Below are 18,660 nucleotides of genomic sequence, written 5' to 3' on the forward strand. Positions count from 1 at the left end.
CGAGTTAGCTTTGTGCACTATACACACGAATTATATAAAAAAATACACATATTATATTATGATAAGCAGACATAATGAGGAAACACTTTTTGAAAACTTTCAGGTGTTGAGCAGTTGTCCTGGGGTGACTTTATGATACTGGTATCCCTAATCGTCTGGTTTATGTTATATATTAAGTTCTGCACCTTTAAGACTGGCTCTGAGAGCAAGAGAGGGGGAAGAAGAAGCGCGCAGTTTGTGTTAAAGAAAAACATCACTCCCACACAACCCGCTCCTGGACTGTGGTGTCTGCAGCACGGACAGACAGCGGGACAGAGCTTCTCTCTGGTTTTTAGTTAGTTTTAGCTAGCTGAGGCAGAGGAGTTCCCTGGACCTTTGTTTTTTTCCAATTTTCTTGGATCTGTGCAAACCTGCTCTGGACTGAACACCCAGTCAAACCCCGAGAGCTCACGCCTTTGGCCCACCGGGGCCTGGGCCCCGGCACTTTCCAGTGCAGAAAGGAAAGATAAGAACCTGAGCAAGCTCAGCTACACCACATGAAAAGGGCTTTTCTTCCTAGATTTGCCATCCCATCGAACAGCAAGAGGTTTTATTATTTAATATTACTCAATTTCTGTTAAATAAACAGCTTTTTCCACTTCTCTCCAAGGAATTATTTTTTTTTCCGTTTCCCGGACCAGTTGGTGGGGAGGGGCATTTCCCTGGGGAAATCCCCATTTGGAGTTTTCCTTCCTAATTTGCCCTAAACTAGGACAAGCAGTCATAATAACGAAGCACTTTATGAAGCCCTTATCTTATTATTAGGTTCTTACATGACCCAGAAGGAGAATGATTTTAAGTGGGATCCTGAATAACAAGCTTTTGAACAAATGAAACAGGACTTCATGCAGTAGCCCTTTGGCCAGTCAGGACAGGACAAGATGTGGAATGGGAGAGAATGGTCCTTCCTGGAGCCTCTGGCAAAAAGTACTTGGAGAGACTCAAGAATGACCCCTGGGGATCAGGTTCTGGAATCAGGGATACAAAGGATTTGAGCCCTGTTACACCCCAGCTGAAAAAGACATGTGCTGGCAGTTTATGAAAGTGTTCAAGACACTTCAGAAAGTGATCGGCAGTGAAGCACATCTCCTCTTGGCACCCCGATTGCCAGTGCTGGGCTGGATATTTAAAGGGAAAGTCCCTGCCACACATAATGCTACTGATGCTTCATGGAGTAAGTGGGTAATTCTGACCACACAGCAAGCTTAGAAAACCCCAGTCTCCAAGGGATCTTGTAAATCATCACAAACTAGCCTGAAGGTGAAAATTTGGGATTGTCAGGAAAATTAATCCACAAACACCAGAGGTTTATGTCCAAAAAGGAGACAGAGGAGTCCTTTTGCTTTATTCGAATAAAGGGAGAGGCCATGGGGCATTCCCCTGGGGTCTCTCAAATTTTTGGAGGGCGCAGCCTCCTTTTTATCCTAATTCCCGGCCGCTTGTCCCTTCTCTCTTTCCCCATAGGCTGAGGTACTTGAGAGGTACAGGCTTCCCGGAACGCCTGATACCGGCGGCGATACCTTCCCCCCCCCACCCCCAATGCATAATCCCTTCTTAACTTTTATGGAATTCATAGTGTTCTTTCAGTGCCTCTTTGATCTTCTACTGGAATCCATCCCATTGTTTCTGTCATGTCTCACTGATAGCTATATCTTATCAACTGACCCACAGCTTGTTTGTAAAGACAAGCTCATCATTCCTCTCAGGATTATCTTCATCAGAGGAGGTGGAAAAGGTGACACATGCTGAGGAAGCTCCACCATATAATCAGCTACCAGATAATGAAAAGCAACACGCTCTCTTTACTGACAGTTCCTGACATATCGTAGGGATACATCAAAAATGGAAAGCTTCCATATGGACTCCTACATGGTGAGTCACAGAAGCTGTAGAAGGACAAGGAGGAACAATTCAGGTTGCAGAGCTGAAAGCCATCCAGCTGGCTTTAGATATTGCTGAATGAGAGAAATGGCCAGCCTACATGGACTTGTGGATGGTAGCAAATGCTCTGTGGGGGTGGCTGGAACCATGGGAAAAGACTGATTGACAGTGCAGAGAGAAACCCTTCTGGACTGCTGAATTGTGGCAAGACATTGCTGCCCAGGTAGAGAAGTTGTCTGTAAAGGTACGTCATGTAGATGCACATGTACCCAAGAGTCAGGCTACTGAAGAACATTGCAACAACAAACAGGTGGATCAGGCTGCCAAGATTAAAGTGTCTCAGGTGGATCTGGACTGGCAACATAAAGGTGAATTATTTCTCAGTGGGGCCATGATGTCTCAGGTCATCAGGAAAGAGATGTGACATACAGATGATCTGGTGATTGAGAAGTGGACTTAACCACAGGCTCTTTCCCAGGTTATCCATAACTGTGAAACATGTGCTGCAATCTGTTAGCACCCAATTATTAAGATGCCTCTGTCTATGTTGTGGACAGGATTTGTGAGCCTGAGAGAAATTTCTGCCTGTCAGGGGCTCATTTGTTCCCAGGGAACAGTTCCTGGGAACAGTTTCTCTCCAGAATTGTGTTATTGTAAAGAGATAATATTTCTCATAACAATATGAACAGATGTCCTTGATGTGTTTTCTCTGGTCCCACCAATGGGATCAAAGGGGGTGTTGTTCCTTCCACCAATCAGGGTAACCTGGTTGGAAAAACTATGAAAGGTTAGAAAACCTCAAAATAAAAGGCTTATTTTAGCCACATGAGAAACGGATCTCCGTGGTGTTCTTGCTCAGACTTGTGCCTGATATTTTGTGTCCTTTAGCGACACCATGTTAAGGAGCAAATCAGACCAGATGTCCAAGTCAATAGTACAAATTTTATTTAATAGTAAATATGGGGGGGGGGGTGAGAAAGAGAGACAAGCAGTAGAAAAATAGTCAACATCACAAAGGTCCCTGTGGAATCCTGCTGGCCCTTCTTCTGGTCTTCTTGGTGGTGGGGGTCCCAGAGTGTTCTTCTGGAGGTGACACTTGTATACAGTCCAAGTCTCAGGTTTTCATGGGGTGTAAATGCCTTTCCCACAACTTGGCCTGGCATGTGTATAAGGACTTGCTTCCTTTCTCACAGTTTTCCATGATGGGAATTTTTGTCAGGGTAAGTTACACAGATCTGCCTCCATCTGCACGTATCACAAATTCCCACAGTGGAATTTTGTCTGGTGTGCTAATTCCTAACCTTCACCCCCATTTAGGCCTGGAATAACACCTTCCTGTTTGCCATCTGTGCCTGTTGTGGTGGTTTATCTTATGGGGACATCCTTTTTTGACGGTGTTTTGAGACATTTAATTGCATTCTTTAAGTTCTGACAGAATCAAGCAGGCCAAGTGGGTAAAGCCTCTGTGGTATGGAAGACGATTGTTGAAATAGAAATATATGGAAGCCTGGCAGATCAATTACATCACACTGCCGCAAACCTGCCAAGGCAAGTGTTACGTGCTTACAATGGTGGAAACAACTACTGGATGGCTGGAATCATACACTATGCCTCACACCACTGTCCAGGCCACCATCTTGTGCCTTGAAAAGCAAGTCCTGTGGTGACATGGCACCCCTAAAAAAATTGAGTTGGACAACAGGACTCATTTCAAAAATAGCCTCATAGGCACCCAGGCCAGAGAACACAGGATTAAGTGGGTGTATCATATTCCCTATCATGCACCAGCCTTTGGGAAAATGGAATGGTACAAATGGACTGTTAAAAACCACATTGAAAGCAATGGGTGGTGGGACCTTCAAACATTGGGATTTACATTTAGTGAAGGCCACCTGGTTAGTTAATACCCAAGGCTCTACCAATGGAACTGGCCCTGCCCAATCAAAACCTCCACATACTGTAGAAGGGGATCAAGTCCCTATGGTGCACATGAGGAATATGTTAAGGAAGACAGTTTGGATTAGGCCTGCCTCATCTGTGGGATTGTTTTTGCTCACGGGTCAGGGTGCACTTGGTGGGTAATGCAGAGGGATGGGAAAACACAATGTGTACTTCAAGGGGATTTGAATTTTTGGGTGAGTACAGTCTGTAATGTTGAATTGTATAATATTGGTTGCTGAATGACACTGCCACTGTATGCCAGAACTACCATGGATAATGAGTATGGACTGCTCAAAATGCACCAGTTGTGAGGTCCTGATGCAGCTTGCAACCAGCTGACAGCACACCAGCCCTCCTGCCTTGGAAGACATCTAGAATGGATAGAACCCAAAGTCATGAACTAAATTAATTCCACAGTCATCTTGGGGTGATGGCCATTGACCTCACAAATGATACTTATGCTTGTATATATATAGTTGGAGGGTGTAGAATCTGGACATGAGGTAGGTGGTATAGAACAAGGGGTGAATAATAATATCCTGGTTCCAGACAGGACAGGGTTAATGTTTTGCAATAGTCAAGAAGGGGCATGGCTGAGTAGGTGTGGCCAGACCTTAATATTATTCAGTACCATGTCATGTCATTGTCGGGGAAGGGGGGGAGAGGGAAGGAACTCTCTAGATTCAGAGAAGGGTACTCCTTCCAGTGGCACAAATTGTGTTTTTTCCATGTAAATTGTTTCTTTGTCTTATACCTTTTGTTATTAATTAATATTGTTGCTGTTACTGTTCTTTTCTTATCCCATTTATGTTTTCAGTAAATTGTTCTTATCTCAACCTGTGATCTGTGCTTTTTGTGCCTCCCATTGGAGGGGGGATTGAGGGCATGGTTTTAGAAGGACTACTAAATTACCATTCCCAAACCACAACACTAAGTCAGAAATTCAGGTTGTGAAATCTTAATTAGCTTTCTTGGAAGTGGGTGAGCATTGTGACTTAGTTGATTAAGATGAGAGTCATAAGTGTCAGATTAAGAAGTTAGATCTGTGTTTATTCATCTAGAGATTACTGTTTCTGAAATGGTAATTCAGCTTCTTTCATAAATTTTTCAATAATTAGTAAGTATAACTTTTCATTATTTTTTCTCAGCCAGCAACATACTACATTTAATGTTTCCAAGATATTACAGTAAACATTAAAAGTCATAGCAACCATTTTATGCAAAATAATTTTAAAAGGAATTTTATGCTAACTTCCTAAGAACACCTTGACCATTTTAATCAACACAAGTCACCCAGCACTAAGGGCATATTTGAAATGCAAAGAAATAATAGTACCTTGAATTTGTTGCAATAAATTCTGTATATGTTGCTTCTACTTATTTCAACAGGTGACTGAGCTAGAGTGTGTGAGCAGTCAAGCCAATGAAGTCCACACTCATAAAACAGAATTAAACCAGACAATACAGGAGTTAGAGTCTACAATGAAGAAAAAAGAAGAGGTATTTGCTAACATTTATTCTTGGCTTTTGTGCTACATAATTTCTAAAGGCTTTCAATATTAAATTTATGATGGCTGGTAAATACTGTATTATTTCATATAGATGTTACAAAGTAAAATCAATTTTTCAGCTTCTTTGAAAAGATTAGTATTTTTTCCTGTGTATTATAATTACATTAGTCCAGTATCTGAACAACAAAAAAAAAGTATTTTTTTCATGTTTGGTTTTACCAAGCATCTCTCTTTGCAAAATTGTCTGCAATTAAAGAATGTGTAGTTTTTAAAGAGCAGTCATCACATTGATGCAGTCCAAATTCACTTAGAAGGGAAGCAGTCATTGCACACTACTTTTTCTGGAGATCAGAGTTTGGAGCAAGTAATTGATCAATGTCTTTTCAGGCCAATCTGTTCTTCAGGCTATGTTGATATAGATGAATTTCATTACACCTAAGATGAGCCCTTTTCTTAAATGCATGCCAAAAACCCCAGCCTGCAACTTGTTATTGGGCCATCTGCATTGAGCTGGACCAGCAGCATGAAAATACAAGGAACTGGAGCAACACCTGCTCTGGCATGGGTCTCAAAGGAAAGCATATTTGTGCCCCAGAACAATTAAGACTCACCCCTTTATGTATGGGAACAAGGAGTTGCAAGGAGCCATGTATGAAGGATTGTTTGCTCTCTGGACCAGACCCCTTGAGCCCTCTGAACAGAGAGTATGCACTGGTGTGCATGTTCAGAGGAACACTGTATCTTGCAGGGTATTGCCTCCTGTGGGGCTGTTGATAGGTGTTTCTGAGGAGGATGCATGAGAGGATGCAACAGTTACAGAATATCCTCCCAAAATGGAACAAAGTCTTTTCCAAACTTCCTCATACTTAAGAGATTAGCCTCAGGTTTGTAATGTTTCCCATTTTGGTGTCCATGCGCTTTTGAATTATGCTGAGCTGTTGGATGCAAAGAGATCTTCCTGAAAGGAGTTCTGTGAGATGACTATGCCCTTTTTGGGAAAAGTATTTACTAGTTTTAAATTTGATACCTTTTAACTTTTTTAATTAACTATTTTTATTCTTGTGCATTGAAAGCAAGCTAAGAACAGGTTTCTCTTCCATTCATTATTTTATCTATATTTGTTATTTTTATACTTTATTATTTTTTCTTGCTAAATTAAAGAAACCTTTCCTTTTATATTCTCTTTTTACAGAAATCAATGGTCAAAGCAGGCAATCTTTTGATGCTCAGCCCTGCTGTTAGTGACATAATACACAGCTCACAGATGAAAACTGTTTTTTTCTCTTGAAAAAATGGAGAATTGTTTATAACAGAATTTAAAGTATAAAATTATTTCTCTAATTACAAGGACTCCATTTTCTAGGAAAACATTATTTCTGATCTTTTTTGTGGGAGAGAATGACTTGGACTTTTATAGCAAAGAAAATACTTATCTGTATTGTTTATTCAGAACAGAATTGCTTTTTTGGGCCTGTAATTTAGCAATATTGGAAGCAGGACTTAAACTTCATGCAATATGATGGGAAGTATCTATCTGACAGTTTTTACATCATTGCAATAGCTCACTCAGGAAAAGAAGCAGCAGCCAGTTTACCTGCACTGAGGTCAAGTTAGATAATGTGTTGCTAGAAAGGTTGTTTCTTCTCCCTTAGGAAATAGAAAGATTGAAACAAGAAATCGACAATGCCAGAGAGCTCTGGGCACAGAGGAATTCTCTGACCCAAAAGTTACAGGTGAGCTGTAGTGTATCATCTTAATTTAGACAGAAGGGAAAAATTATCATCAAGTGAGCAGTTCACATCAGCAATTTGTCCTATATTCACGGAAGGTGCCAAATAAATATGCAAGTTACATTGTGTTGCAAAGTGGTGGGTCAGGATGCTCCTTGGGAATTTCTACCAAAATTTCCACCTGCTGTAAGTCATCATTTTTTTCTGAGGGAATGAACCCAAATTTCATTTACAAATCCACAGAATATGCTCAATGTGCTTAATTGATACATGTTCTAGGCCATCCTGGTCTCATTTTCACTGCAATGTCTTCCCATAGGTCTTGTGTGCCACTGAGCTATCAGGCTGTGCATCATCATGTTGAGATGAGTTTGTTTTCAGCTTTTAAATATGCTTTGAGAAAGTAAAGGTTAAAGCATTCTTATGTAGTAAAGACTTCAGAAACACTAACATTTTATTGGAATTATAATATTTGTTTTTATTGTTTTTTTCTGGGTTGTTTCTATACTGTGCATAAAGCCAGATACCTCAGTCTACTAAAAGCAGTATGCCCCCTTTGGCATGCTCTCACTACATTTGAGCTCCTGTCCTTCTGTCACTGGGCTGACCAGCCAGCACAGACACACCTCCCTAGTGAAACCTGTGTTCTGGATGAGGCTAACCCAGTTTAACTGGGTTTAAACTCTGAATTTGGACTTCCGAGCTTTGATAGGACTGGAAACTCAGGCCTTAAGTAGCTCCAAATCCAAAGTGCTGAAAGGTGACCCTTGCTGTTCTGCAGCTTGTCCTAAATCACACTGAAAACTAGCCCTGTCAGATTATCCCCAGTTTAAAAATCATTAAGCAGATATTATTTGGAATATATTGCATGAATTGGAACTTCATTGAATCTCATTTTCTCATTTTAACTACAGAATAAACAATATAATAACAAAATGAGTTTACTCATTTTCCCCCATTCTTAAGTCAAGTTATTTGGGAAAAATATGTTATTATGGTGTTTTTTTTAAGAATGTTTTGATTACACCTGAGCTTGCCTAATCCACTATTCCAAAAATTTTTCCTGGCTTTAGACTAAGTATGGGAGTTTTCAGATGAAAAGGAACTCATCTGAGATACTCAAAAGGAAGATTATAATGAAAGTTGTGGATTATTCTAGCAGTAACATATGCAATAATTTCAGTGTAAAACTACATGAAAAGTAATAATGAACTGAGAACTAGCTATCCTTAGAGTTATGAAAGACTAGTAAGAGATGAAAGATGTTTTAGAATTAGAAAATGCTATGGTTTTATCATAAATTGCACTTTAAATAGTAGCTTCCTTTTTTGTATATTTATTTCTTTAGTAACCAAATGGATATGTTACTCATATATTTTTTATGTCACATTCTAGGTGATCAGTTTCTGAAAATTGTTCTATATGATTCTATTAAAATAAATTTATAGCTGTGGTAAGATCCAAGTTAGAAGTTGCCTTTCTTCAGCTTAAAGTTTATTACTGTCCTGATGCAGCCCATCTAAAAGATCTTGAATTCTTGCTTTGATAATACTGGCTTTCTCTAAGCCACTTCACCCTACATCTGTGACATTGGAATAACGGTGTTTTCTTCTGTAGCTCCAGACTAACCATCTCATATCTCTTCACTTAGTTGACTCATCATCTGTTTTCAGGGTGATTGTCTCTAGAGTCCATATCTGTTTGTCTCACTCTTTTTTCTTCTGCTTTATTTTTTCTTCTTGTGTTTGCAAATGGATTACATAACTCTAAAATATTTTTAATATAGCCTGTATGAAAAATTCTATGCAAAGAAATTATTATTTCAAGGTGTGTTTCATTTCTAACACACTCATATCAGGGAATTAATTGGAAATCCATCTTTGACAAATTCCAGTGCTATCACTGTGAAGGATATTAGGGCCCCTTTACTTAATAATTTCATTAGCAATCTAGAGAAGACTTACTAATGAGTCATCATCAGTGTGATTCTCACAATAAGTCAGGATATCTTTATTATTGTAGTTGATTCCTAAATATAGCTGTTGTGTATGGTTTGAATATTTTATTTATATGCTTGCACTGAATTCCACAAAAAATTATTAGTGTAAACAACAAACATGTTAATAATTTGTTTTCTAAAAAAAAACAATATATGAGAAATTAATATCCCTGATGTAAGAAAAGTTTGAAAAAACAGTGTAAAATAAACCTTATAAAGGGCCTGAATGTATCACAAGAATTAGTTTATTGTTAGATGAGATTAATTGCAAATAAAGTTAAATGACACAACTAGGGCAATAGATTATATCATATGGACACGTCTCTACATCCCATCAAGAAGCAATAATTTTGAGGTACACTGACTTGTAATAGGAAACTGGACATGAACTTGTAATGCAATACTATTGAAAAGACCAGTAATACTAATCTACAGTAAACGTGTGTCGTGGTTTTAAACCAGTAACTAAAAAAATTACTTATTTCCTACTGTGAGATATGGATTAGAGCAAGAGCAAAACAGGTTTAAAACTTAAAAAGGAATAAAGAAAGTTTATTAACAAACTACAAGAATTAGAACACCAGAATAAACTTCCAGAAAACCCTTTTTATCCCCCACTACCCACCATTCCTTTGTTCACATGACAACATAGAGACAAAAACTTTGGAACTTTGGTGTTTAAAACAGTCCCAATTCCTGCTAGAGTCTTTTCATCAGTCTTTGTAGAGAAACAGAAGTTTTCTTCTGATAATCTATGGAGTTTTCTACAAGAAAGCTATTTCTGTTATAGCTTTCTATTTTCTTGATGCCAGCTGCCCAGAAATCCTGTCATCAGTTCACTCCTCCCATTTCACATCACTCTGAGGTGTGTTATGGGTCAATGAGTTTAGGGATGTCATTTTAAGGATGAGTTATTCAAAGGCAAAAGTCTTCATCTATCTCTGTGAGCTCCACTGGAAAACTGTTTTCTCATTGCCCCCCAAGGCTTCAAATTTTCGCTTCACTCTGTTCCAGCACTTCACTGTATCACAATTACTCTACTTTTTACTCAAAATCTACACTTTGAACACTCTATTCCTCCCTATATACTCTGTCATGAATTAAAGGAGTTTTTTCAAGACCTTATTGTCCATCTCCATAGCTTTAACAGAAAAATATTTCAGCTTATAAAGCATCTCCTTATTCTCTACCTTTTCTGAAGCTTCTTTTCTTTACTGTCTCTGATAGTTTATAAAGTCTCTTTACATGTTGATTACTCTCTTTCTCTCTGTGGATAAAAGGATTAATCTGCAAGTCTCATCTGGGTAATGAAAAGGTTAAAATCTTGCCCAGGCTTGTAGATAGTTCTGTGATCTCTGCTGGAGCAGTGGCTGGAGCTGTCTGCGATAGAAGAATCTTCATGGCTGCTCTGGAGAGTGTGGTTGCTGTCTCAGCCTGCCGCAGGTCCAGAGCTTTTTTTCCTTTCTTTACTCGGCAGTCTCTGGTGAATTCCGTCACTGCAAAAACTGCAGCTAAGCCAAGAACTGGCCTGGCCCGGCCAGAGTCCAGGGCAAGCCCCCGCAGGCCCCCATTTCCCGGGCTGGGAGCCGCTGGGCAGGGAATGGGAGGCCAGCCGGAGCTCTGTTACCTTTCACAGCCAGGAAAACAAAGAGCACAAAAGTGCCCTGACTTTACATCTTAAGGAGGTGTTTACAAGTTGACTTCACTTTTTAATGGTTAAAACTGCTGTCAATTCTTAGAAATGACTGATAATTGGTCAGGAGGAAAGACTCCCATCAGCCACCAGCAGTTTCAACTTCCCTAGCTCCCAAAGCTATCTTAAAGGTAAAGCCACCCCATGACATTAATTAAATTAAATTTTTAAATTTAAATTTAATTAAAAGCAACAAATCGTGGCACATTTCAGTAAGTTTTGCTTCCCATAAATTATTAAAGATGTTAAGTACAGATTAGAGAAAATAAAACAGAAGGAAGTATAGGAGAAAGTATATTTGAGGAAGCATTTGGGAAAGGTAAATGTATATAGATTAGGAAAGAGATATCAAGACTGGAATATAAATAAAGTATACAAGCTGGAAATTTAAACAAAGGGAACTCTTCTGATTTGAAGAGAGGACTAGCAATGGAGAGTTAAAGGGAAATACCTTATGCTGAATACAGATAGACTTTCATACATCTTATATAAAGCTTTTGGTTTTATATGAGTGGTCCCACCTAACAGTTCACTGCAGAACAATTACTCAGTTTAAGAGAATTTGAGGAGGGCCTAAAAGACAATGTTCAGTGCTAGGTACAGGCCAATGGGCTACTCTTCAGTCCCAGATCTCATGAAACAAAATCATACAGAATCAGAGAATGGTTTGGGTTGGAAGGGACCTTAAATATCAGCTAGTTCCAACCCCCCCTACCATGGGCAGGGACACCTTCCACTAGATCAGGTTGTTCAGAACTCCATCCAACCTGGCTCTGAACGCCTTTATGGATAGGGCATCCACAACTTCTCTGGGCAACCTGTTCCAGTGCCTCACCACACTCGCAGCAAATAATTTCTTCCTGATATCTAATCTAAACCTATCCTCTGTCATTTTAAAGCCATTCCCCCTTGTCCCACACATGCCCTTGCAAAAAGTCCCTCTCCAGCTTTCTTCTAGGCCCCCTTTAGGTACTGGAAGGCTGCTAGAAGTTCTCCCCAGAGAGAGAAGACAATGAGGTATTTTTCAAAGTGATCCCTTCCATCACTGGCTTACCTACTTACAAAAATTAGTTATTTCTGAGTTAAGAGCAGTATGAAGGAGACTTCCTAGAGCACACACATTTGGTGAGTAGAGGAGGAGCACTTACAGGAGAAGCAGGAAGCATGAACTAATGGGAAAAAAAAGCAATTAGTTTGGTGTGAACTAAAGAAACAACTGTGTTATTCCTGCAGAGCTGAGAAGACCCTCAATTTGCCTTTTCTTCTTGTACTGTAGTCACTCAGTCTCAGAGGGTCTTGAACCAGTCATTTATACTGGGTAGTACTTGTCAGTATTATTTGGAGGGCAGGAGTAGACACAATGAAGGAGAGTCTGCAGAGTGTATGGACAGGGTTATAATTAGTTAGCTTATTCATCTATAGCAATGGTGGGGTAGTTAGTCCTTACATAAGCATGTATGTATTTTAATTTATATTGTTTCTACAAATGCTCTTTTCAGTTACCTTCCTTTAATGCTTTGGCACCTGTATTACTCAGTGTTAAACAGATTAAACTAATTCTTCTCTTGATCCTGGCAGCAAGGGATGATTCCTGCTCTCATCTGTGCTGTCCAAGACGAGTGGCCAAAAATCTGTAATTTTTGGCTATTTGCTCATTTATGAACAAGAAGTAAGGGAGGTATTCCATTTCAGCTTGGATGTAACCCTTGACTACAGAAGCAACTGCAGCTATGAGGAGATCAGGTCCCTGAGGCTCTGCCTTCTCCACCTGCACTGCCACTGGGTGTTTCCCCCTTCAGACACTTGGAGCTGACACCCATCCATCCTCTGGCCAGGGGTGCAGCTGCCATCACATGCCTCACAGATAGAAAGGCCACAGACTTTGACACAAAGCTGCCGTTTTATACCTGTTACACTTGACTGCCCAAATACATATTCTATATGCCTCAGGTTGTTTCTTCTTGTTAGCCAAGATCTCCTCATTGTAAACATGAATGTATTCATTAGCTTTGAGGGAGACAGAAAAACTGTAAAAAAAATAGTGGGAGAGTGTGAGGGCAGAAAAAAAGCTTGTGCTGGGAGGAATGACTGCTGCCAAATTGTCTAACCTATGGCTATGTGAAACTAATTGCTGTAAAAACTCAGCAAGCCCATTAAAGCTTTGTGACCCAAAGCCACTGTAAAGGTAAGTGGTATTTAAAAATATTAATGTATGTAAATATAAATTCACTATGCATATTTCCAGAGAATGACTGTGCAGGGTGCATAATGTACTAAATATACTGTCCCTGTGAAAGTGTTTTTCATAACTGAAATTATTCAATTCAGCATGAATTTAAGACATGCAATGAATGGGACAAATAACAATATGCTATTCCAGACCCACATGGCTGCTGCATTAGTAATTTGATAAAAGACTGTTTTGCACAAAACAGAGAGAAGCTTCGACCTCCCTCCCATCATGTGCAAGCCAAAGTAGCTAGGAGTCCCTGGAGGCAGCTCTCCCCTCCTACTGGCTGATATGAGCAGGCTTTTCTTTGTTATGAATGAGAGCTGAGGTTGCTTAGGATCAGATCCCATCAGCTATGTGTAACATGATGCTACTTCGCCTTTCCACCCACCAAATGGGAACAGCTTGTCTGTACAGCACTAGTGGCTTGGTGCTTTCCCTGCTCCCACAGCTGCACTACTGCAGAGCTTACACATGGGAGCTCTAAGGCACAGTGCAATGAGACAAGATATTCAGCTTGCACTTCATGCTTTAAATTTTTACAATCGATTTCACTTTGACATCAGTCTTGCTAGTTTATGTTTCTGTCTTAATTTTCAGAGTGAAAAGGCCTGTATTGTGGGACAGGAGTAAGGTAGTATTCCTGCATCTATAAAGCAGTATTCTTCATGAGCTTCTATATAAGACCATTTAATGAGGACTGTATACTTGAGCAATTCATGTAGTCTAAATAAGGGAATACTTGAACTTAGGTAAACATTTGAGAAGCTTTTTTTAGTAAGTGGCATATTTCTGAATGATAGAATTTATAACTTAGCTGAATATCATCACATCCATTTTGCACTGACTAAATTTTATCCCTGTTCAAAAGTTTCTGTCCTTCAGATGAATTGCTGAAAAAATGGAAAAAATTATAGCACATATACAATCTTAATAGCAATTTGGATTCTAGTTTTGTCTTAGTGAAACTGTAAAGGGTCACAGTCACAAATTGTTTCAAAAACCAGTTGACAAAAATAACACATGAATACCAGCAAGAGGTTATACTCTTTTCTGTTTGCAAACAACACATTAACTTTTTATGTATTTTCTCTGAAGGAAGTAGAAATTCGAAACAAAGACCTGGAAAGCCAGCTGTCTGATCTAGAGCAACGTCTGGAAAAAAGTCAGAACGAGCAAGAAGCTTTTCGCAATAATTTGAAGACACTTTTAGAAATTCTTGATCGAAAAATATTTGAACTAACAGAATTACGAGATAATTTGTCCAAGCTAACAGAATGCAGCTAAAGAAAATGGGATTTCAGTGCCAGTCAGGTTAAAGATGCACTGTCTCTCTTTGTAGGACTGTGATAAGCTCTGCATCAAAATTGCACAAAATTAGAAAACACTCCTCTGAGACTGCTTGTTTTAAATTTGAGTCATATTTCAATGTAAGATTTAGAACTCAGTTTGTAGTTAGTTGAATAAAAAACAACAAACTTGAATTAAAAATTACCTCCTTGTACATTATTTGCCATAGATAACTTAAAGGATATTAACAGTAACTGAATGCAATCCTTTTCTAATTATCAGTGATGGAAGAATTAGCAGTGTACCAGGTCACACCTTTTTGTGATAGGTACAGTATAGGTTATCTGCTGTTTTATTTATTTAAGATATTTAATTACTGTATTTTGTGCAAGAACTTAGTGATGACAGCTCTGTATTTTATTGTTCTTAATAATTTCTCAGGATACTTTACTCTGTGGATCAGCAATGCCATTACCAATTTATTCTTGCCAGGAGTGAGAGAGAGTTGCATCTTTAACTGAAAAAAAAATTACTATAACTGTTTGTATAAAGTTCTTCCTTTTGGGGGCTTTTTGGTTAGCTGGTTGGTTGTTTTATTGGTTTGTTTTTCCTTGGTTTTTTCTTGTTTATATACTTGTTTATATATATACTGGAAGATACTGTATTTCTTTATGGAGCTTTCTTTGGTGTTTTGCAATATTATCCAATGTAAGGTTTACTTTTTCATATGAATTCTATGTAATTATAGTGAGATACTATCTTCCACTTAACTATATTTTGAAGCCAACTAATGATGGCAAGTGAGTCCTGCAGGAAAAAAAAAAAAAAAAGTCAAAAAAGCCCTTGAGAATTCTAAATATAAAATTTGACATGCACAGATAACAAGAAATAGCCAATTGTTTATTTTCTCCAAGAGACTTCTTCAGCATGTCACATGAATTTCAGGTTTTGTGAATAATAACTTATAGGGAACATTGTTTATTACAGACTTCATTAAAGGCACAGATCTATTGCAAGGGATTACTCATACACTGAACTTATCCAGGCAAGAAAACTGTTTCTAGAAGTTCTGATGTCATCACAAATTGAAATGGAGATGCATTAACTCTTATGGGCCTCCATATCACATCTTTATCGAAACTACACCAGTGAATATTCTGAACTGTTAACTGAATGCTTAAAAGCATTAAATAAATTCTCCTCAGTATTAAAAATGAGATTCACTTAATAAATTAGAAAAAGAATTTAATATAAACAAAAAGACAATTAGGAGACAAAGGAAATAAAGCAAAGGGTTAAAACGGCCGGGTGCCCTGGTGCCTTGCCAGGGACACCCCTGGTATCCCGGGAACACTTTTTTAAAAGGGGTGTGAGAGATTGGCTCATTGTTGAAAACTTTGTGGTGAGTTACATGTTTTTCATTTGATGGATTTTAGATGGTGGTCCAGATGAGCAGATACAACCCATTTTTAATTTATATGGGGATGTTTGGGCCTGGTTCTCCTGTCAGTTGTGCTACTGTAAAAGAGATGTGTCCTTGAAGTGATGTCAGCAACACTGAGTTGGCATAACAGCCGTGGAAGTACAAGGAGAATCTGTCCTGTTAATTCTCAGTGGATATAATAAGGATGAAGAATGAATAAAACCACAGAAAGTTGATGACAGAATAAATGTAATATTATTTTTAATTATATTATTATTTCAATATTTAGATATATGTTGTCATGTCGTTCTAATTGGGAACGGCGGGAAAGAACGACAGGGACTCTCAAGGGAGTCAGGACAGGAGAGAATCTCTAGTTTATTGCTACAGTCATGTTATATAGACTAGTTTGTGAAAAGTACAGAAAGGAAACTCTTATTGGTTAGTAAAGTGCTACATTACCATCATTGGTCAGTGGGGTTCACCACCCCCTGACTTTCTCCTGCAAGGAAAACAAGGGAACAGACAAACAGCACCTGCAGGCTGTTTTCTGTCTTTGAGGATTGTTTGAAATCCTCCCATGAAATTCCCAGGCTAGCTTCTCAGGCAGGCCTGAAAGGCCATGGGGCCTGCAGTTTCTGCAGCTCCCTACAGCCTGCTCCAAAGCTAGCATCCACACTGTCATTTACATGGGGAAAAAAACTGGACAAACATTTCACTTAAATTTTGCGAATATGTGTGGTGCATTAGTATTTCTATGTATATGTACACATGTATATATATACAGAACATGGAAAATTTTAGATGTGCACATTTTTAAAATTTTCCAAATGAAATTAAATTTAAAATCAGAAACTGATACTTGAGAATTTATTTTCTCAATAGATATGCTTCCTTTTCTTTTTTAAATAATACAGTTACTGAGAGCTGCACCTTTGAATTCCCAAATAGCTATCAAAACATAAACATGGGATAAGGTGGACATATGTGCACATATAAATAAAATCATATTGTTAAGAATATTTTTAATATTTATTTACAGTAGGTGAATATAAATTGCAACTCAAAGTTCATACTTAGGTGGCTATACCTACTGTATCCTCTTCACTTCTGGTTTAAGATAGAAGTTTGTCTTTTTGAAACATTTCCCAGAGATGGGTATTGTGCATTTTTTCTACTTTTGCTGAAACTATGGAAATATGTATACTAGAAAGCAGTGTTGAGTGCTATAGCCTGAAAATATGACTGTGAACTTGCATGGGAGAGAAGAGCAGTCACATCATGTGTAACTTGTTAAATGGCAACTACAGTCACGTAAAAATAAAATAATTACTAAAAAACTAACAGAAATAAAAAAAATCCATAAGAAAGATCAAAAATACACATTTTCACCTTGCTTTTCTCTGGAGAATGTACTTTTACTCTTTATTGTGATTTAGTCATAATCCATATGCCTCAAAGATCCAGAAATTTTATTTTTCTATGTGGAGTAAGTAAAATGTGTTAATTAATCTGTTTTTCTTACAAACTGGGAACTCCTTGCTTAATATATCTAGGAAAGAGGAGGACAAAATGGACTGATAATGTAGAAATGCTGTTATAAGATCTCTTAGAAAATAATTTTTCAGGTATAAAAAATATGTAAAGGGCTAAACCAGATGCAACACAAGTATCATTTAATGGTATTGGTAGCATCCCCAGGATCATCCCTTTAAAGAAAACCCTGCAACAATGTGTCAATTAAAGATTAATATTTTGGGATGTGTCTTTTCAATTGTCATTTGTGGAAGGTTTCTGATTTCTGCTCATTTTTCTACTGATTAAGGACTAACTTCATATTTATCTTCAGTAAGGGGGTAAACCTCAATTTGTTTTATCATCTTTTATATTCTGAAGTGGCTACTGAATAATGCTCTCTGAACATTGCATTCATTAGGAGGTTCATTTCAAAACCAAAATCAAAGCCTTTTTCAGAAATACTGTATGGAAAAAGGAATGAAAAACTGCAGCAGACCTTAACTTGCAAAACTGTGGATGCTGATCAAACCACTTAATTTAGCTGATTACAGAAATCTTGGATCTTGAGGACAGATATAAATCTGATTAAAGATTAGGTCTGAATGTTGAAAGACAATTAAAACAAACCACAACCAACCATCAAGAAACTCCATCAAAATGTATGTAGTTCAGTGTCAGTAACTGGACATGCCATTTAAGTGCACAGCAGTACATTGATTTTTTCAGGGAATGAACCTGACTCTACAAAGCAATGTTTATATTATCTTGCTTACATTTTCTAAATAATGCTGCATATGTGAACTACCTCTGAATGGTGCTAAGCAAAGAGCTTATAATGGAATAATAGCATGTGTGCTGGTTTTGCATTGATTGACATTTGGGGAAGAAGTAAGAAACCACCCACAGAAGTGATTTCTCTGAGAGAAGCTGCTGGGAGCTTCCTCTGTGCCTGGGAAAGGCCAATAGCTGGCTAGTTCTGAGAACTGACAACATTTTGAACCATTTAGAAATTAGATCCGCCTCTGTGAATTCCACATTTTAAAAACAGCAAGCCTAGGAAATCTGTCTCTTGGCTTCTAGCCTCAGAAGGTAACGGAGCTCTGGTGAGGCTGGCCCTGCTCCCCCACGGCCTGCGTGGCCTGTGAGGGGGCTGGGCCGGACCCCAGCAGCTCCTGAGTGGAGGATGGATGCTGGGAGGGCCCTGGCCCCAGGTTGGGCCGGGCCACAGCTGCTAACATCTTGCCGACACTAATCCCCCTTTCCCCCCCCTCCCCTCCCCCGGCCCCCACTGACGGCTACAAGCTGAGCTAGGACCACCCCCCCCCCCCCCCCCCAGCTGCTGCCGGGCAGAGGGAGGGGCCCAATGCGGCCTGAAATCCAACACTGTGACTGCTGTGGCCACTGA

General features: G+C 38.8%; 1 protein-coding gene across 1 annotated transcript in view; it reads left to right on the top strand.

Moving 5' to 3' along the window:
* Window positions 1–14,311, top strand: part of LOC131591649 (homer protein homolog 1-like) — a 380,529-nt gene extending 366,218 nt beyond the window's left edge. Inside the window, exons 7-9 of the mRNA XM_058862585.1 lie at window positions 5,251–5,361; window positions 7,025–7,105; window positions 14,123–14,311. Of these exons, the coding sequence (XP_058718568.1) occupies window positions 5,251–5,361; window positions 7,025–7,105; window positions 14,123–14,311 (381 nt within the window). The remainder of the gene's footprint in view (window positions 1–5,250; window positions 5,362–7,024; window positions 7,106–14,122) is intronic.
* The last annotated feature ends 4,349 nt before the right edge of the window (window positions 14,312–18,660 follow it).

The sequence above is a fragment of the Poecile atricapillus genome, chromosome W (assembly GCF_030490865.1).
Source record: "Poecile atricapillus isolate bPoeAtr1 chromosome W, bPoeAtr1.hap1, whole genome shotgun sequence".
NCBI lineage: Eukaryota > Metazoa > Chordata > Aves > Passeriformes > Paridae > Poecile > Poecile atricapillus.